Below are 22236 nucleotides of genomic sequence, written 5' to 3'. Positions count from 1 at the left end.
CAATAGAAAATTAATATGAAATTAATTTGACAAAAGTTAAGACATGCAGATTCGATTCAGACTATTTTTAGTTGGGTTATTTTGGAAGCGGTTCATTTTCTATTTGAGTTATACTCTTAAAGTAAAGGTGTTCATTAAGATTATCTGATAAATTTTGGATTAGATTTTTTTCAGTTAGGTTATTTAGGGTCAGATTGAATTTGATTACAAAGTCGAATAAATATGTAATCATCAAGTCTATTTCGAACCCATCTATTTAAATCATTTTAAGAATTAAATTTATGATAAATTAATTATTACATTCCCAGACTCCCATATTCCACCTATTTTTTTAATTGATTGAAGTCATAATAAATGGGGCACATTAGTATTCCACAAGAATTATAATACCAATAGTATATTATAAATATGAAGAATAGAGTAGCCATAGGCCCCTTGTAGATTAGATATAGGCATAACGTGCAGTGTCAAATAAAAAGCTCTACAAACTCAATAAATAAGTCCTTAGATTTTTTAGATCAAACATTGAGACATTCAAACCCAATACACTTACTATAAGGGAGGGGTGTTTAAAAATACCGATCCATTTAACCTATCTCTTCACATCAAAAACAACTCTTCTAAATTCATCCAATTCTTCAATTCCAAACATTAAAACATACTATAAATATTAAATACAAATTCTACATCAAAAAATCCTCTTTTTTTTTTCTAAAAATGGAACAAAAAGAACTAGAACCATGTCTTTCAAGCACATCAAACACTATTTCTGCAGCACAAGATGGTGCACCGGGCAGACAATTAGCAAAATCGTCGAATACCCAACAAGCACAACTCGAATATCAAGGTCAAGACCAAGAGACGGTGTTGGATTCATGCCATGAATCCAACACGAAACTCAAATTTATTGATTGCTTAAAAGTAGGTTCATGTCAGAGTTCATCAAGCGAGCCTAGAATTTTCTCTTGTAATTATTGCCAGAAAAAATTCTACAGTTCACAAGCTTTAGGTGGACATCAAAATGCTCACAAACGAGAGCGTACTATAGTGAAACGAAATCAAAGAATAGGAGCCACAATCACTGCAGCAACTACTGTTTTTGGACATCCGTACATAAATCATCATATTCATCAACAACAACAAATTTATTCAAACATTGGTTCATTACCCTTACATGGGTCCCACAATAGGTCTCTTGGAATTCAGGCACACTCAATGATTCACAAACAAACACCTTCTATGATAACATCAATTTGTTCATCAGGATATGTGTATGGACATCATGGGTGGTTAAGGTTACCTATTGAACAACAACCTGCAATAGGGAAACTAGTGTCGGAGACTTATCATGGGAATAGCACAATGAGATTGGGACCCACTTCAATAGGTGGGTGGTGGAGTGGAGATAGCCTTATTAAAAGTAATCAAGATGACCCCACAAAGCTTGATCTATCCCTCAAGCTTTAAGAATTTTTTTTTCTTGGTTTGCTATAATGGTCATGGTCATGGTCATTTGCTCGATATCTCAAAAAAAATAGGATTTAGAGGGAGAGGTAGCGAACGGATCATTTTCGTTTCTCTTAAAGGAGTGGTCATGGTCATGGTCAGCTGCTCGGTGTCATGCACAGAATCAGGGTCTGAAAGAGGAGGTAGCGGACAAATTATATCCATACATATCCATACTCCATGAGAAAAAGGGCTAAAGAAATACGCGCAATCAAGAAAAAACACCATGAGTGAGAGGTTTGCTACAATATGATTGTAAAAGTTTTTGGTTGTTTTTCCTTTAGGGATGTGATTAACTATTATGTAAATGAGCTAATGATAGAATGAAGTAAAATGATTTTCTTCTTGCAAGGGTTTTTCTGGTACACATATTATGTTTTTTTGGAAGAGTCTAGAGAAACAAAAATATTGTGAAGAATCACCAATTTAAAACTGAGACTTATAGAATATATATGATTGGGCTGTAATGCTTAAGTTGTTGATTAAATTGGTTTTCTAGCTCTTAAATATGGTATTAAAAGCCATATAACAGAAGAAAATAAGTTTGAATTTTATTCACTTCTCATTTTAAGTGAAATATTTAGTGTCAAAAATGAGGAAGACACGATCTTTAATACAATATGTATTTATAGCACTTCAAACCCTAAGAACTCTTATATGAAAAAATGTGATAAAATATTTAATATTTATGAGGGGTTCAACTATTATAAAAGAAAGATGATGAACATGTAGAACAATAGTGCTTTAGTTTATATTTATTGATACCATATTATAGTACATTACTACATACTAGGAGGAAAATGTAGCAGAAACTCAGCAAAGAGAGTAGAAACACCAAACCCAACATAGAATGAATGAATAAATTTAGAATACTAGTATAGGATAGATCGAATAGATCGAATAGTCATTAATATATATGTATTTACAAGAACTAATTTTACTGTCATTTTGCTCTATATATGTACTTAAGAAACTAACTCTGTCATTTTGCTCTATTATACATTATAGATAATATAGTTTCAATAGGATTTTCAATTAAATGACTTTGAACACGGTCCTAGTAGGGTAGTGTCGTTTTTAATGTTTTATGGGGCCTAAGAAAACTGAAAGATATGGACCCTCTCTATAAAAGGTCGATTCTGAACATAAACAGATATTTGGAAAAATAACTGAGACGGACCCAATATATTATAATAATCAATATAAATGTAGATGTATCATACAATTCTTGATTCTTAATTGATAAATGCACTAATCATAAATTGCTACTTTTTAAGTGTCTACCATACCTATGGTCAAGAATGGGCCTTAAGTAGGGTGATGTGTTTAACTATGCACTAGATCGTAAATATATGGTAATGGTGTAGATTAGACTTATAGCCCAACTTAACCCATATTATAAAAATTTATAATAGTCTCGTGACGAGATCCGTTTAAATATCTAGGGTTAAATAAACTATCTAATATATTGTATGAGAATAAATAAATTTTGAAATAAGACAATCTCATGTGAAACCATTTCTATTGAGTTTAATATCAATTAAAATATAATCCCTATGGCCAATTAGTTTATGCGGTTGATTTTTGTTCAAATCAATAGATTAGACTAATTGCCTAACTTAACCTCTATGGCCAAATAGTTTCGGGAGCCCAAGGAGGAGGCCAAGTGGCCCAACAAGTTGATTTTGTCATTTTTCTTAGTTATTTTTTTACTAGAAATCTTAAATTATATTTTCCTAGCCGATCCAATTAGAGATGATCTTTTAAACAAACCGTATCATTTAAAAATTTATTAAATTTAATCCATTAGTGTTTAGGTCATAATCAATAAAAATTCCCAAAAGATGAAAACAATTTTGATTCTCTCTCCCTAGCCGAGTGTAATAGCCATAGGAAATTTCTTTTATTGTCCATCGCTTTTTAAAGTTTAAATAAGATGGTTCAAGTTTTAGAATTCTAATTTTGATTTAATTATATTCTTATATTCTTAATAATGTTTTATTTTAATATACAGCATGAAAATATTTTTAATCATGTTTTATTTCGATTCAAAGCATGAAAAGACACTTCATCGATTTTTGATAATTATTGTCAAGAATGATTTATCTTCAAAATTATTGTTAGAACAATTTAATAGGAGTATTAATTGCAGTCGATAAACATGAATTTCCAATTTAAAAGATCAAACTTGTCATTATCATTATTTTACAATATACTTCATCAAATATAGAAGTATATACTATTAAACTATATATAACTTTGAAAATTTAATATTATAAAAATGTATAATTAGACATTCAAATATATATATTTTTTTATTTTCATAATATTGCAAAAATTTATGCAAACTCAAACCAGTAGAAAGACAATTTATCTATAATGTTACGTTTAGCAAAAATAAGATAACAAGCAACAATTTTATATCATAAACAAGTGGATGACATACTACATTTTTGTGTTACAATAACATATTTAGTTCTATTGTCAGGTATTGGTTCATTAACTTGATTATGTTATTTCATCATATATAGAAAAATATATACCAAATAAGATAAATTGATGAGCAATAGTTCTTACAGAATCTGTAGCAATTATTAAAATTCGGAGAAAGTACATATTGGGTTCACATTCAATGTCCTAGCATACACGACTATTGGACTACTCTCTAGATGAATTCATGATTGCAAATAAACTAAGGGGGCGTTTGGTTCACACAAGGGAATCGGAATGGAATGAGGAAAGGGAATGAAGGAGAAAGGAATGGATTCCCCTAATTTAGCCTAGTCGTTTGGTTGTGTTCAGGAAACGGAATGAACTGCTCATTGATTCCCTTTGTGACTGTTTGGTTCAAGTTAAGGAATCAAATTATGAGTTTTTCATGTAGCAAATCTTTAAAAACAATCAAACAGAAATTACTCTAGATTGATAAAAACAATCAAGCAAATCCAATTACACCCATCAAAATACAATCAAGCTTGATAAAAACAATCAAGCAAATCCAATTACACCCATCAAAATACAATCAAGCTTGATAAAAACAACTTCAGATTGAACCCAGAAATCCAATTAATCACAGAAATTCAGAGATTAGGAACAAAAATTATGAACAGAAATCTTCGATGCAAGTTCATTCACTCGAACAGAAATTACATTTGACTCAAACATTAGGAACAATTCAACAATTCAGATGCTAGTATAAGTCATAAAAACAACAAGAACAATGGCGGTAGAACAATAACGCAGCAGAACACGAACAAAGATTCATCAATGGCGGTAGAACAGAGATTCTTCAAGAACACGAATATGAATTTCAATCCATCAAAAAAGCCGTAGAAATTAGGAAAATGAGTGAAGAGAAAAGACGCGGCAAAAGAGTGAAGAGATTCATCAAGAACACGAACCGTCACAGAACCGTCACATTTGACAATGGCGGCCGCAAAATTGAGATTGAGAAGAAGAATGCTACGAACAATGGCGGCAGGCGCAGCAACTTCAGGAAGGAGGAGTGAAGAGAAGAGACGAGAACTTGAGGGGGAGGCGCAGCAGCAGTGTACTAGGGTTTGAGAGGAGAGGGTGATGAATGAAGGGGGGAATGGAATGGGAAAGTGTAGGGGGGTGGGGAATCAGGGTATAATAGTTTGGGGTAAACCCAAAACTAAAATGGGGGAAAGGGAATGATAGAATGGGGCAAACAAACAACAATAAAGAGAATGGGATATTTCCATTCCATTTCCCTTTGATCATTAACCCCAACCAAACGCCCCCGAAATATATTCAACAGCATAAACATAATCAAATTGTGAAAAGAGAAAGAAATTACCAATAACTTGTGTTGAGTAATAAAATGAAAGAGATCCAAAGCTTTATATATTAATAATACCCATAAATTTTTGAACATAAATAAAGACAATCTTCTTCAAAAACCCTGAAATCTAAACGTATAAAATGTAAAGAAAGCTTAAAGGAATCGAAACCTAAATTATAAAAAGCTTAAAATCTAATATATTAGAAATCCTCTTAATTAACAAATCTTATGAATATATAATTTCCCTAGCTTGATCCTAGATTGGTAAACCTTTTGTTTCATTATACTTGTTATATTTGACTTTTTATGAAATTCAATATGTTATTTAGTGATTTATATATTAAACTATACAAATTTAAAAATTATAAAAAGTTAATATTATGAAAATATGCGATTAGACGATTCAAAAAAATCTCACTAGACTATATTTTATCTTATATATTAACCGCAATATATAAAATTAGTTAAACAATAAATAGTAGTAATTGTAGGAATAATCAACTTATTCACAAGATATTTAGTTGGCTTATTTAGAACATTGTAATTAGGGTAATTTCTGGTTTACCAAGTTTAGTTTATTTCCTAAATTAAGTCCTAATTCGTGTATAAATAATTGGATACGTAAACAATGAAAATTAATACAAACTGTATTCATAAACCCTAATTTCCGCAATCTTAAATTCTTCATGGTATCAGAGCCAAAGGTGTTTTCCGGGACCGACAACACCATTGGTTATCATCATCTACCTTAAAAACATACCCGTCCAAAAAACAATGGCAGAAACCAACCCAAAACAACTCATAAACATGGAACAGATGGAACAAATGTTCAAACTGTTTCAACAAATGAATAAACCCAACACAAACCTTGAAACCATATCTCCTGACCTAAAATTGGCCGAAAAGCTAAATTATCAAAATTACACGACTTGGTGCAAAATGATGTAGATTGCTTTAGAATGCAGGGGACGTCTCAATCACATCATCGACGATCCTCCTAGCATCACAGATCCAAATTACAGAGCATGGAAACAAAAAGATTCGATAGTCTTGTCTTGGATTATTTCGAATATCAGTACAGACCTTATAAACCAATTCTTAGACTACACTATTGCAAAAGATTTATGGAGAGGGATCGAAGTTCTATTAAGCAGTGGAAGGGATGAACTCCAGATCTTCGATCTGAGTTCTCAAGCCAATAATTTGAAACAAAATCAAGACCCTTTGGAGGTTTTCTATGGGAAACTTAACACAATCTGGAAAGAGATAGACCGAAGACAACCAAATCCAATGATACATGCGGAGGATATAACGATTTTTAACACCTTTATTCAAAAGCAACGGCTATTTCAATTTTTGGCCGGAATCCATGACACTTTTGACAAAGAAAAGCGTGACTTGCTACATCAAGACCCACTCCCAACAGTGGAAGTAGCCTATGCCACAATCAGACGAGAAATCTCTAGGCGTGGGATTATGAGCCACACTTCATCACCGGGAAAAATTCCCTCAGAGATAGGAAGTGGGTTGGCCGTTAAACACAGGTCGGATGTCTCATTCCGGCGTAATGAAGAGGATAAAACTCACCTGAGATGCAGTCACTGTGGAGGGAGCCGTCATACAAAAGAAGGATGTTTCAAAATCATTGGCTTCCCGGAATGGTGGGAGGAACACCGGCAGAGGAGAGCCGCCACCAAGGCTCCGTCAAGAACCGGTGGCAAGGCTCACTTGGCCGCTGGCGCTTAATCTCCCACAAAAAAACCAACCACTTACATAGAAGCAAAGGAAGACAGAAATAGTGTTGAAGGTGAAATGAAACAGAAAGCACAAAGAGGCGTATCAGAAGAGAGAGAAAGGGGGAAGGAGGGGAAAGATCTGGAAACCGAAACAATTGAGGAAGGGAAAGGGAAACACTCACACTCCCACCTTTTTATAACCCCACCCTCAAAAAACCCTAAGCCCATTCAAACCTACCGGCCCATTTTGAACCAAACCCATAAACGGCCCATTCTCAAAAACACTCACAAACCCACTTACAAAACCCATAAACTTGGTCTACTATGCAAACCTTGTCTATCATCCCCATGGATATTCGATTGCGGGGCCACTGATACTATGACTTTTGACCCCCGTGATCTTTTATCCACTCATCCAAAAACCCGAACCCATATTCAAACTTCTAATGGGGAGTGCGTGAGTGTTGACCAAGCTGGGCCCGTTGCTATTTCTCCCTCTCTCAAAATTAACAATTGTCTTTTAATTCCTAGCTTATCTCACAAGTTATTGTCTATCAGTCAATTGACTCGAGAATTAAACTGTACTGTGCTTACGTCTTCCTCTGGTTGTGTTGTGCAGGATGCTCAGACAGGGAAGACTATTGGGCGTGGTACTGAACGTGACGGTCTATACTATGTGGACGAGGCGATTCAAACGGGTCACACTTTGCTTGCTCAAGGGTTCACAGATCATCAGTTATGGACGTGGCATAGACGTCTCGGACATCCATCACTAGGTTATCTGAAACGTCTTTTTCCGTCATTAGTTACAAGTACTGTAGTCTTAGACTGTGAAGCTTGTATTCTTGTGAAAAGTCACAAACATTCCTACTTTCCTAGTTCAAATCAGAGCAGTGAACCATTTATTTTAATACATTCTGATGTTTGGGGCCCTGCTCCTGAATTTAATAAACAGAGTTAGTCATACTTTGTTTCCTTTATTGATGATTGTACTAGAATGTGCTGGATATACTTCTTAAAACACAAGTCTGAGGTGTTTGATGTTTTTGTCAAGTTTTACAACATGATTGTCACCCAGTTTAAAGCTAAACCTCAGATACTTCGATCTGACAATGGGGGGGAATACATGAACCAACATATGGAAAACTTCTTCACTACCCATGGCCTCATTCACCAAACCTCGTGCCCTCACACCCCACAACAAAATGGCATAGCTGAAAGAAAGAATCGCACTCTCCTAGAAATAGGGCGAGCTCTTATGTTTGAAGCCCATATCCCATCCTATTTTTGGCCTGAAGCCATTACCTCTGCTGCCTACCTCACAAACATACTACCCTCCAAAGCCCTTCAGTTCAAATCCCTTCTTGAAGTCCTCCGTACCTACACCACTGTTCCCTCATTTCACTCCTTACCCCTCCGAATCTTTGGGTGTGTTGTGTTTGTTCACTTGCCGAAACCTGTTCGGAATAAACTTGAACCTCGGGCTGTTAAGTGTATCTTTGTTGGCTATGGTAATAATCAAAAGGGATATCGTTGCTTTGACCCGACTCAAAACAAATTATATACTACAATGGATTGTGACTTCCTTGAGCATTCTTATTTTTACTCCCAGCTCGTCCTCAGGGGGAGACTACAGATGATGAATTAAGCTGGCTCACATATTCTGTAACTAATGATCTGAACCACAAAGAGCAAGTAGGTAATCCCACAGATATTGCTACGGAAAACATAGTATTACTTTCTCCTCAGGCCGAACCCACCTTGTCTGAGGCATCCAGTGATCAAGAAGTTGTTTCGGAGACCCAAGAGGTATCATCTCAACCAGAGCCTCAAACTAATAATGATATATCGGGTATTGTTAATTCTCCATGCAGATACGAATTACCTCCAAGAAGCAAAAGAGGTGTTCCCCCAAGACGGTATGATCCAGAGTTTGAATCACAGAGATCCCGGTATCCTATTAGCCGGGAGATGGGTAACTTGGCACAAACAGCTATTGCATTCCAAACCAGTCTATACTCAAGTTCCCTTCCTCGGAGCGCTGAAGAAGCCCTCCAAAACCCAAGGTGGAAAGAAGCAATGGAGGATGAGATCTCAGCGTTGAAGAAAAATAACACATGGGACAAGTGTATTCTACCCGAGAAGAAAAAACCAGTTGGCTGCAAATAGGTTTTTACAATTAAATATCTTGCAGATGAAACTATTGACAGATACAAAGCAAGGCTTGTGGCAAAAGGGTATACACAGACCTACGGGATCGATTACTCTGAGACCTTTTCCCCAGTTGCCAAGATAGACACCATCAGGGTCATATTCTCTATAGTTGCCAACAAAGAATGGCCTCTCTATCAGTTTGATGTAAAGAATGCTTTTCTACACGGCAAGATTGAAGAAGAAGTGTATATGCATGCTCCACCCGGTTTCTCAGATGAATTTGCTCCAGGAGAAGGATGTAAACTTAACAGAGCATTGTATGGCTTGAAACAGTCGCCGAGAGCTTGGTTCGGGAGATTTACCACAGCAATGAAGGAATTCGGGTATATACAAAGCCAGTCTGACCATACTCTGTTCTTGAAGAAAAGGGACGGTCGGATTACATGTTTAATCATTTATGTGGATGATATGGTGATAACTGGAAATGATGAGAAAGAAATAGAGGAACTTAAGGGAAAGTTATTCATGGAGTTCGAAATGAAAAATCTAGGAAACTTAAAGTACTTTCTAGGAATTGAGGTTCTTCGATCAAAAAGGGGAATCTTCATCAATCAAAAGAAGTATGTCCTAGATTTGTTAGCAGAGGTAGATATGCTTGACTGTAAACCAGCAGAAACACCAATAATCATCAATCATAAGCTCCAAACAACACCTGGAGAAGAACCAGCTGACAGAGAGAAATACCAGAAACTGGTAGGAAAACTTATCTACCTATCCCACACCAGACCCGACATATCATATGCAGTTGGAGTTGTAAGTCGTTTCATGCACCTACCACAGATCTCACATATGGAAGCTGTATTGAGAATCTTAAGGTACTTGAAAGGCATGAGCAATAGAGGAGTCTTCTTTAAGAAAAATGGGCATCTGGACCTTGTAGCCTATACAGATGCAGATTGGGCTGGCGATCGAGATAGTAGAAAATCTACATCAGGATACTTCACTCTAGTAGGGGGAAACTTGGTTACTTGGAGGAGTAAAAAACAGAAAGTGGTAGCATTATCAAGTGCAGAAGCAGAGTTTAGGGGAGTAGCAAAAGGAATAACAGAGATACTATGGCTAAGAAAGCTCTTACATGAACTTGACTTCCCACCAAAAGAAGCATGCAAGTTATTTTGTGACAACAAAGCAGCTATTAATATCTCAGAGAATCCTGTCCAGCATGATCGAACGAAACATGTAGAGATTGATAGACATTTCATAAAGGAAAAATTGGAGAAGCAGATCATCAGTATCCCACATGTAAAAACAGAAGATCATATAGCGGATATTCTCACAAAAGGTGTTTCAGCTGAAGTCTTCGAAACTACTTTATCCAAGTTAGGCATTGGAAATCCCATCACCTAACTTGAGGGGGAGTGTAGGAATAATCAACTTATTCACAAGATATTTAGTTGGCTTATTTAGAACATTGTAATTAGGGTAATTTCTGGTTTACCAAGTTTAGTTTATTTCCTAAATTAAGTCCTAATTCGTGTATAAATAATTGGATCTGTAAACAATGAAAATTAATACAAACTGTATTCATAAACCCTAATTTCCGCAATCTTAAATTCTTCAGTAATAATCATAATCTAGTTAAGTTTTCAGAACGAATGAAGTAGTATTTGCCTAACAGACTAATATTGACTTGTAGAGTAGACTCTTGGAATATTATTGATTCGATTGTATATTCAGATAATCTGAATGTATGAAAATACAGTCCAATCTCAAATCTAGCCCATACGATTTTTTGGTACATCCACCCTACCATACACTGCAGTTCTATATTTAGATTTTTTTTCTACCAAAGAATTTGTATTAGATTTAAGAAATTTATAAATTTGGGTTAAAAGTCAAATATAATCCTTAAAAAGATGGGTATAAAAGTTAATAAGATAAGGAGTAGGAAAAAAATTAATGAAAAATAGACATTTACATAGTTTTTGTTGTCAAATGATAATAATATAACAAGTAATTTGAAAGAGACAAAAAGAAAAATGTAGTAAGTATAATTAAACCGAAAGTATTAGTGTAACTTATGTGTAGGATTGACAAAAGTTGACCCAACCTGCTGAACCTAACCCAAAATAAGTAGGTTTGGGTCGAAATTTTTGACCGAATTACTTAAATATGTCGACCCGATCATTAAATGGGTTAGGTTCAGGTCAAAATTTAAAATCTGAAACAAACTGTAGTCTATTTAATTAAACAAGTTAATTTCGTGTTAATCTATAAGTATAACCTTAACTTAATTCATTTAATATTTTTTTATTTTTCATAACAAATACAAAATAAACAACTAAAAAACAAAAGGTTAAAGCCTAAAAAATTAAGACGTAGTCAATATTATAAACTTTAAAATGAAAACAAAAAACTCTAAATGGGTTAAGTGGGTCACAATTCGGTCAACCTAATCTGTTGCAAGTCGGGTCAGAGTTTTGATTTTCGACCCCATTAAGTAAACGAGTTAGGTTTGGATCAAAAGATTTCTAACCTGTTTATATATTATCTGAACCTGAACATGACCCTACTTAATCTGTTTCACAGGTTTGCAAACCTTCCATAATAATTATGCGCATAAAAGTACCATCCATCACCCCAAACAAGAATTGATCAAGGATCTAGCAGTAGACATTGCACGTTTTAGTATGGAGACTCCGATCCATATGCAATTGTCATTCTTCACTATTGACTACTCTATCCCTTTCATTTTTCCATCATGAAAGTTCATCTTGATTTGGATCGAGTTTTGTGATTATATAGGTATAGGGTTTGACTACATGAAATATCGTAACAAATACTTTTATTTATCTAATAAGTGTCTCGATTACTTTTCTATTCTCTTTAATGTAATTTTTATTTTAAATATCTTTAATTATACATAATTTAAAATTATAAAAAGGTGATAATGAGAGTTTTGGTACTTTTCTTTTATATTGGCTTTTCATTTTTGGCTTGTTGGCTTGTCAAACAACAAAAAAAACGTGTTTAATAAATAACTTTTAAGCCAGCTGAAAAGCTGGCTTTTAAGCCAAAATAAAAAAGTTACTCCAGTTAGTTTTTATGTTTGCTTTTGGCTTGTTGACTCATTTTTTCTCTAATAAATAACCAACAATTGATACTTAAATTTACCAAACATCTTCATAAATAACCGGTTTGGTTAACTCAAAAGCCAATAAAAACATCCAACATTTTCAGCTGGTCTAACAAGCCAACTAAAAAAGCCAACAGCCAACATCCAATTGCCAAACACCCCCATTAGTTAAAATTTACATTGAAAAGAGTTAAACAAGATCTTATTTAGCAATATTTTAAGAGTAACTATATATTAAGAATAAAATACAATATAAAAATAAAAGATAAATAGTGTTTAAAAAACAAATGGGACACATATGGTGAATATAAGAGGATAAAAAATAGGGGAAATTGTAAATAATATATAAATTAACCTTTATTTAATCCGTTAAAAATAAAATCACTTATTATTTATTTTTAAATAAATCCCCTAAAACCATATTGTTTAATTATAATTATCTTCAAAGCTTGTTTGTAAGTCAAAAATTAAAAAAAAAATAATAATTGAGTTTATTTTCAGAATTAATACTAAATAATTAAGTTTATTTAAATATAAACAATAGTTTAATTTATTTTCACCATAACAAGTGAATATTGATTTATTTTAAACAATTCCTCTAAAGAAATAACATACTTGATTTGTAAACTAATACATACTTAAATTCATTGTTTGTATTTTTATTTTCAGGTTTAACGTTAAATATTTTCACTCATATATTTTTTAAATAAATATAGCCATGCTTCACCATATTTTTTTTTTTTAAGTAAATACTTAAAGTCAAACTTTATTTGTAAAAGGTGAAAAAAATTGATAAAGTATAAATTTAATAAATAGATGTAAATTTGAGCACTAGTCTAACCTTTCTTGAGCGAGTCTGGGCAGGCACCGGTTGTATGGTGCTATGCTATTAGAACATTAGCAAGGCATTTAGGAATGTATATATTTATTTTATTCTTTAATTATTTTATTACCTTAATTAGCATGTAGTATAAAGTTAATATTCTTATTTTCTAGTTTATTTATTTCCTTAGTTATCTCTTAAATGTCTGTATAAATTGGAGTTGTAATGGTCATTAAAAGTAATACGAACAATATTCAAAACACAAACATTTTTATTTCCACATTATTAATTTCTTCATGGTACCATAGTCGAAAGTGTTTTCCGCCGACCAATAATCGGCTCACAAAATTTGTGGCCCGCAAACTCTTGAAGCCAAAAATGAAAATGTCTCCTTTAATTCTTTTTATTCCATAAAATCCAGTGTGGAAGGATTGGGTTTGTCTTGTAAATCAGGTCAAACTCCTTAGATCTTTGATTGTGGAGCTACGGATACAATAACTTTTGACTCCTAAGACCTTCGGTCTAATGATTTTACTAATTAGATACACATTCAAACGACCAATAGAGAATGTATTAGTGTGGCTCAAGCGGGAACTATTGATATTTCTCATCCATTCAATCAAAAAATTATCTACTTATTCCTAGTCTATCTCATAAGTTATTATCTATTAGTCAATTGACTAAAGAGCTTAATTGCATTGTTCTTATGTCTTCTACTGATTGTGTTGTGCAGGATGCTCAAACAGGGAAGAACATTGGGCGTGTTACTGAAAGGGGAGGGTTGTACTATGTGGACGAGGCAACTCAAAAGGATCACACTTTGCTTGCTCATGGGTTTGCCGATCATCACTTGTGAATGTGGCATCAGCGTCTAGGTCATTCTTCACTGGGGTATCTAAAACGTCTCTTTCCATCACTCAATAATTGTGATGTACCCTTGAATTGTGAAGCATGTGTCCTAGCTAAGAGCCATAAGCACACTTATTTTTCGAGTCTGACCCATAGTACAAAACTATTTGCTTTGATTCACTCTGATGTTTGGGGTCCAGCTCCTGAGTCTAATACACATGGTCTCTTGTACTTTGTTTTGTTTGTGGATGATTGTACTCGCATGAGTTGTGTGTATTTCTTAATATATAAATCTGAGCTCTTTGATTTTTTGTTAAATTTTATACCACGCTGATAACTCAATCCCAAACCAAACCTCAAATTCTCCGGTCAAACAATGGGGGGAATACATAAACATGGACATGAAAAATTTTATCTCAACTCATGGCTTAATTCATTAGAAAACTTGCCCAAACACTCCACAACAGAACGGGGTTGTTGAGCGGAAAAACCGTATACTCCTTGAGATAACCCGAGCACTCATGTTTGAAGCTTATGTCCCAACTCAATTTTGGCCAGAAGCAATTGTCACTGCCACTTACCTCACTAATCGCCTTCCCACAAAATCTCTCCACTTCAAAACCCCCTTGGAAACACTACAAACCCATACCACTATTCCATCCTCTCATTCCTTACCTCCTCGAGTATTTGTATCTATTGTATATGTTCACCTTCCCAAACAAGCTCGGAACAAAATTGAACCTCGTCTTGTTAAGTGTGTTTTTATTGGGTATGGGGTGAATCAAAAAGGTTATTGATGTTTTGATCCAATCCAAAACAAACTCTATACCGCCATGGACTGTGACTTTATTGAGAGTTCATACTTTTACCCCCAGCTTCGTCCTCAGGGGAGACTATATGTGATGACTTAGCTGGCTAACACATCCTATAACTATTGATCTGGACCCCAAAGAGCAAGTAGGTAATCCCACTGATGTTGTCATTGAAGATATAGTGCTTCCTTCTCCTCAAACTTCTCCTACCTTGTCTGATGCATCTAGTGAACAAAAGGTGATCTCTGAACCTCAGGAGGTATTATGTGAACATGAACCTTTAAATAATGCTTGTAATGATGTATCTAGTATTGTTGAGGGTCCATGCAGATATGAACTACCTCCTAGAAGTACGAGAGGCATTCCCCTAAGGAGGTACGATCCAGATTTTGAATCACAGAGGTCTCGATACCCTATCAACCGAGATGATATGGGTAATCTGGCACAGACAGCAGTTGCCTTCAAAGCCTCGTTGTACTCGAGCTCCCTACCTCATAATACTGAAGAAGCTCTCCTAGATTCAAAATGGCGAGAAGCAATGAGAGATGAGATCATAGCTCTTAAGAGAAGCAGTACATGGGAAAGATGTATACTACCCAAAGGGAAGAAAACTATGGGTTGCAAGTGGGTATTCACAATAAAGTATCATGCTGATGGAATGATTGAAAGATACAAAGCTCGTCTTGTCGCAAAAGGGTACACTCATCTACTTATCCCACACTAGACCTGATATTTCATATGCAGTTGGAGTTCTGAGTAGATTCATGCATCTCCCTCAGATACCACACATGGAGGTTGTTATAAGAATTTTGAGATACCTAAAGGGCACCAGTAGTAGAGGAGTCTTCTTTGGAAAGAATTGTCACCTTGACCTCATGATTTATACAGATGTTGACTGGGCAAGTGATCGAGATAGTAGGAAATCAACTTCTGGATATTTCACTGTTGTAGAAGGAAACTTGGTTACTTGGAGAAGCAAGAAACAGAAAGTAGTGGCCCTATCAAGTGTTGAGGCAGAGTTCAGAGGCGTGGCCAAAGGGATAACAGAGATAATATGGCTCAAGAAACTCTTATGTGAATTGAACTTCCCACCAACAGAAACATGCAAACTATTTTGTGACAACCAGGCAGTTATCAATATCTCAGAAAAATCGGTTCAACATGATCGAACAAAATATGTGGAGATTGACAGCCACTTCATAATGGAGAAATTTGAGAAGAAAATCATCAGCATTATCCCACATGTAAAATCTGAAGATCAACTAGCCGACATTCTCACTAAAGTCGTTACAGCCGAAGTTTTTGAAAGTACTTTATCCAAGTTAGGCATTGAGAATCCTATGACCTAACCAATGCCTAACTTGAGGGGGAGTGTAGAAATATGTGTATATATTTATTTTATTCTTCAGTTATTTTATTACCTTAATTAGCATGTCGTATTAAGGTAATATTCTTATTTCCTAGTTTATTTGTTTCCTTAGTTATCTCTTAAACATCTATATTAATTGGAGTTGTAACGGTCATTAGAAGTAAAATAAATAGTATTCAAAACCCAAACACTTTTATTTCCGCATTATTAATTTCTTCGGACACGACATGATATTTTACCACGATTTATTTGTATTTTCTATATGATCTTTTTATTTTACGATTTTAGTTGGAAAATTGTGTGTTAAAGGGCTAATACTTATCTGATTCGTATATTAGATCATTTTTACAAAATTGTAATACTTCAAACCCAATGCATAAAGGTTCGTGTTTCATGTCAAACCACGTAGTAACCTCAACAAGTGTGGGACATTCCCTATCACTCTCATGTTGAAGAGATCCATGCCTACTTTAAAAAAATGTAGTCTAAAAAATGAAACTAAACATAATAATTATCAACTCTTATATAAGATCACCGTCTTGACGAGACAAATGACCATCTTAAAAGAGAATTTGTACAACTGAAATAAGTGAGGTTAATACACAATAATTGAAAAGTTGATATTAATAATTCAATCTTTTACCATTCGTTATGAATAATTACAATTTTGGCTTGTTTTGTAATAAATAAACTTTTACCCTTAATTTGTTGTCATACTGTTAGGATATGTTGATAGCAAACTAAGGACAAAGGTTGAATTATTATAAAATAAAAGTTTATGTTGATAGCAAACTAAGAACAAAGGTTGGATTATTAAAAAAATAATTCAAAGATGAGATTATTCACAACAGATCGGTAAAAGGTTGGATTATTATTATTATTTTTTAAATATTATTATTGATATTGGGGTGTTTGACAAATTAGTTTATTGAGCAATTTTAGCTTATTGAGCAATTTTAGCTTATTTTGATGTAAATAAAGGATTAGGTGGTCAAATCAACTAATGCTAGTGTTTGGTGAACTAGTTGGTTAAAACAGTTTATTGATATAAATAAGTTGTTTTTGAACAAACTGCTAACAGCGAGTTTAAAATTAGCTGGTCAAACCAATTAATAAAATCAACTGGACAAATCAGCCCTTATAATCAACTATCAACCCGTTATTACAATTACAATTATAAAATGAGTGGAAGAGTAAAGGGGTAAAAGATTGAACGTGAAGTTAGGGAGAGAAAGGGAACACAATACTAGAATACAAGCAATCTCTTAATTAATTTCCCACCAAAATTATGTCTTCCATTCATTTAAAAACCCCTCCTCTCTCTACGGTATCTACTCTCTATCTATCCTTCCTTAAATTAAGATAAGGCCATAAATTTTCTCTCTACATTAATTTTCCTTGCAATTCCTGAGTTTTTCCCTTTCTAGTCAAAAAAAACAAAGAAAATGAATTTTATTGGCCTAAATTTTTAATTAATTTCTTGAGATTATAAACTATTTTTTCTGGGCTATATTGATTTTAAAGCTAATATATTTATCTAAATATCACAAAAAAAAGGTCAGAAAAAAAGAGGAATTTAAAAATGTTGTGTAAAATGATATCAAAGAAGAAGAAAACTGGTGTAGTACCAGTTTATTTGAATGTGTATGATCTTACTCCCATTAATGGCTATGCTTATTGGCTTGGTCTTGGTATTTACCATTCTGGTGTTCAAGGTAATATTTTTATTTTCTTTTTATTGTATTTTCTTATTCTTCATGGCTGAATTTATGTAAATTTTAATTAGTTTCAGATCTGTTTTTAGTGGTTGTCTTTTTTTTTTTTTTGAAAATTAATCATGGGTTTGTTTTCTTTTGGGTTATTTTTTAATGGGATTTTTCCAAAATTGTTTTTTTTTTTTTTTTTTTTGTTTTTTTATGTTTGTTTGATTGCTGGAAATTGGGTCTTTACATTACTTTTTTATTGATTAAAAAGTGAGTTTTTAACTGCATATATATGTCGAATTTTGATAGGTTTTATTGGCTGAGAATTTTTCCTGTAATTGAAAGCATGAATTTTTAAAAAATGAAAGTTAAAATTCTGATATTCAGTTATTCAGAAATCAGGGATTTTTACTCAGAAAATCAGAGCGAAAAATATCTTAATTTTTACATATCTTGTTTTGTGTTCTCATTTCGTTTCGCAACTCATGCGGAGATAAGTGAATCATGAAATTCCACGGGAATTAAACGTTAAAATGGTGAATTAAACATTTATAAGCATAAAAATGGTTTAGGGCAAATTATAAAGACAAAAACTAACACTTAATAAAGGTAACGTAAAAATTGTGAATTAATCGGAAATTGAAAAAAATTTAACGAAAAATGCGACTGTTAGATAAGGCATAAACTGGATGCTGCCATGTGGAAAAAACTTACAAAAATGCTACCACTGGTGTTTTATAAAAGTCCGATGCTACTATGTGAAATTTCCCTTAAAATTAACTGGTCAAATGAGTTACTCCAATTAGCTATCAGACATGACTGACTTTTTCTACCATTTAATGTGCTTGAGAATTGTATTTGATTACCTAGAATTTGGTCGGGATTGAAGTAATCATATGCCAGAATTCTGTTACAGTGAGCATTGTTATGTAACTAACTATGTTACTCGGACTCTTCATTTTGTTTTATGTACTCATGTCCGAGCATTCGATCCTTGATTCTCGGACATTGGTATGACACTTAAACACTTTATTTTAGGCGTAAAATTGAATATCTAGACGTATCCGACACTTGGACACATACTAATATCCGACATCACTACCCATATCCAAGTAACATAGCTATGTACTATAGGAGTTGTAAAGGGTCTTGAAAATCTAGCCTAGGATGCAAAATTTTGCACTCCATATACCTTTTTGTGCTTTTGTTCTTTACCATTGTAATTTGAAGTGCACCCACATTCCCGCTTCCCATGTGATTCCATATCGTTAAAATTAAGGCTCTGACAATATTGTTGATGTGTTGGTTGTAATTAGAGCCATTGCGTAACGTCTTATGTAACCTGTTAGCCTAATTCTTGATACTTAGTGTTATAATTGCTTTGTAATATTGGCATGTTGAATCGCGATCAGTGCATGAGGTCGAGTATGCATTCGGAGCTCATGATCATGCCAAAACTGGAGTATTCGAAGTGGAACCCAAGCATTGCCCGGGCTTCACATTTCGAAAATCAATTTTGGTCGGAAGAACAGATATGGATGCGAAGGAGGTTCGGACATTGATAGAGAAGCTTTCCAAAGAGTACTTTGGTAATACTTATCATCTCATTAGCAAAAATTGTAACCATTTTTGCAATGATTTATGTATACGCTTGACTGGAAAGCCGATTCCAAGTTGGGTCAATAGACTAGCTCGACTAGGTAAGTATAGTACTTTGATTATTCTAAGTGTATAGATCTAACTCCTAACTGTTAAAGAATGAATTCAACCAAAAGTTTAAACTGATGGTTGAGACTCCATAATAGGTTGTATACTCTAATACGTACCCTCACACAAGAGCCCTTTGGGCTAGAAGTATGAATGCAACACAAGCCTTCCTCATACTTGCTGCTAAATTTTCCTCTTTAAATGATGGGTAGTTGAGTTCGAACCCGTGACTTCTTATCACACTGGCTTTTTATACCATGTCAAGGAACCAACTCAACCAAAAGCTTGAGCTTATGTCTGAGGTTTAAGGATATGTTATATGCTCTAACACTAATTCATCAATCAATTTTCATTGATCCTATTATTTCCATGATATGTTTTGCTTTTTTGTTGCTTTTTACCTTTATGTAGTATGTAATGCAAATGGATTAATAGGTGAGTCATACTTTAACTAAGTAATGATTCATACAAGGGTTCAAAGTCTAGTCTAGTCTGATCTAATGGTAAGACGGTCTCATATAAAACTTGTTGTTCTTAAGTGAGTTGAGAACTCGAAATGGTGAGATAAAAAAAAGAGTGAAGTTAGGTTTTCTTATAATGGTGCAGTAAGGTTTTATTAATTGCTTATTTGCTTTTGATCCATTCCGAAAGATGAATATCTTGGCTAAGTCATTGGTTTTTCCATCCATCAATTTCAAGGTCTATTGTGCAAGTGTGTTCTCCCAGCAGCTTTAGACGAAACAAAGGTTCGCCATTTTAGACCCGAAAACAAGACTCGTGTTGAAGTAGATCAAAAGAAGTTGAGAAGCCAATCAAGTAGGCTTGAGCCCTCAAATTCTAATTCATCTAAATTGTCGGGATGTTCTTCAAATTCCGCCAGCAGAAGTAGGAGGCAGAGACGATGTATTCCTCCTTCATCGTCTTTGGTTTGCGCTTACCCTCAGCCGGAAGCTGTTTCATAGAGGTTTATCTTTTTCTTAGTTTAGATTTGTAATGTAAAGGTGTGATGCATACTTCTTTGGTAGAATGTGCAAGTTTCAATTGTTTTTGTAGTTTTCACTCATAGTTCCAAACCCACCAACCCTAAAATTAGAGGGTAAATGGTTGTCTAAGTGAAGTATAGTCTACTAAAAAAACAAAAGTTAGTGTATACTCATTATCTGTTTTTTTTAGTTGCAACATTACAAAAGAAATAATTCGTGACCCTTGTTCTCTTCCAAAATCTTGGATTACTTCTCGTAAATCGTCATCTACAGGGGAATTTAAGCTCGGATATACAAACGCAATTAAAATTTAACATTAAATTGTATAACATATAATGAATAAAAATGAAAGGTATTGGTTTTGCATATATGTAAAGATGATTATTTTACTCATCTCATATTAGTAGTATACTAGTATGGATTCTCCACTAGTCACCGAGGTATGAAATATCCGACTTAAACAATCTATCATTCTTTTGTTGTCTCTATACTCTCTTTGTTTTATGAATTTTTTATTGACAGTAATATATTATAAGGAAAAATATTATTGCCCATAACAAATTTATTTTCTATAAATTAAATATATAAGTAAAATATTATTTGACTAGTTGTAATATAAATATTATTGATATTCAATTTTTTAATTTTTAATCATGCACAATTAAAAATATTTATAACTGAATTAGTACAATGGTAAATTTGCAAAATGAAATTTCACCATTAAGTTGCACAGAAGGGAGTAGAGATGTTTAAAATAAATTTGACAATTCAACATTTCAACCTAAAATACCTATCTGAAATTAACTCGATGACTCGAATGAACCAATGAAATTTGGAAGTCCATACCAAGTTACCAACCGAGGAAATGTTAATGTCAATGTCTTTGACCAAGCTTCAATTTACTTCTACATTTTTTGTCAATTGTTGCTTAACCCACTATTTCAATTCCGACTTTTTTAGAGTAAATTATATACTCTTTTTATTTTTTAATGTTCTTCCTATTTAAAATATTCTATTTAGAGAGAAAAATTTAATTAAAATTTTTAAGACATATATAGATGATAAAATATATCCATGTAAAATCTCGTTAAATTTATTTGAATATATACTTTTTTTCATATATTTGTTATTCACTTAAAATTTACTTTAAAAATTGTAAAAAAAAATAAACAAGTCAATTCAATGAAACCGAGCTGAGTAACTTGTAAGGATAATATTCGATAGAACTGTTATGGTAAGTAAAACTACGAGAACTTTGACCAAGTTGCAAGGTCCTAACCTTATGGGGGTTGCTGTTTGCCAGACATTACAAATGAAAGCTGACAAAATGTGATTGCTGCTTGCTTGCTTTTCTATTTTACCTTAGTTTGTTAGGAGTAGAGCTGTATAAAAGTGACCGACTCGAAAACCCGAATCGAAACCGAAAGTAAACCGACCCGAAAATGTATTCATTTTTTAGATTTATCGAATCCACAGTACCCGAATCGAAATTGTACCCGAACCGGTTGACAACTGAAAATGGGAAAGCTGAACCCGAGCTGTAACCGATTTTTATAACCGACACATAACCGTTAACCGAGATTACCCAAACCTAATAATGACCTACCTGAGTCATATCCGACCCGAATCATGCTTGAAATTGAATTTGATTCG

General features: G+C 33.7%; 2 protein-coding genes across 3 annotated transcripts; both read left to right on the top strand.

Moving 5' to 3' along the window:
- Nucleotides 1-462: 462 nt before the first annotated feature.
- Nucleotides 463-2020, top strand: LOC130802807 (zinc finger protein 3-like). Its single transcript, XM_057666892.1, has one exon. It carries the CDS (start codon nucleotides 718-720, stop codon nucleotides 1465-1467), a length of 750 nt encoding a protein of 249 aa, XP_057522875.1. The 5' UTR covers nucleotides 463-717; the 3' UTR covers nucleotides 1468-2020.
- Nucleotides 2021-17376: 15356 nt separating this feature from the next.
- Nucleotides 17377-20752, top strand: LOC130802805 (deSI-like protein At4g17486). 2 transcript variants are annotated; one of them, XM_057666891.1, is made up of 3 exons: nucleotides 17377-17905; nucleotides 19306-19482; nucleotides 20300-20752. In XM_057666891.1, exons 1-3 carry the CDS (start codon nucleotides 17773-17775, stop codon nucleotides 20560-20562), a joined length of 573 nt encoding a protein of 190 aa, XP_057522874.1. In that variant the 5' UTR covers nucleotides 17377-17772; the 3' UTR covers nucleotides 20563-20752. The 2 variants fall into 2 exon arrangements, with proteins under 2 accessions (XP_057522874.1, XP_057522873.1); XM_057666890.1 differs by having other exon boundaries at nucleotides 19306-19593.
- The last annotated feature ends 1484 nt before the right edge of the window (nucleotides 20753-22236 follow it).

Source organism: Amaranthus tricolor, chromosome 16, assembly GCF_026212465.1.
Source record: "Amaranthus tricolor cultivar Red isolate AtriRed21 chromosome 16, ASM2621246v1, whole genome shotgun sequence".
Classification (NCBI taxonomy): domain Eukaryota; kingdom Viridiplantae; phylum Streptophyta; class Magnoliopsida; order Caryophyllales; family Amaranthaceae; genus Amaranthus; species Amaranthus tricolor.
This window is presented reverse-complemented; position numbering and strand designations above follow the sequence as displayed.

What these genes read in the sequence shown, in the direction of transcription:
- LOC130802805 (XM_057666890.1), top strand. Translation starts at nt 17,773, where the DNA reads ATGTTGTGTAAAATGATATCAAAGAAGAAGAAAACTGGTGTAGTACCA. An exon ending in TTACCATTCTGGTGTTCAAG is followed by an intron (nt 17,906 to 19,305) that starts GTAATATTTTTA and finishes AATCGCGATCAG; the next exon opens with TGCATGAGGTCGAGTATGCA. An exon ending in CAATAGACTAGCTCGACTAG is followed by an intron (nt 19,594 to 20,299) that starts GTAAGTATAGTA and finishes ATCAATTTCAAG; the next exon opens with GTCTATTGTGCAAGTGTGTT.
- LOC130802807 (XM_057666892.1), top strand. Translation starts at nt 718, where the DNA reads ATGGAACAAAAAGAACTAGAACCATGTCTTTCAAGCACATCAAACACT.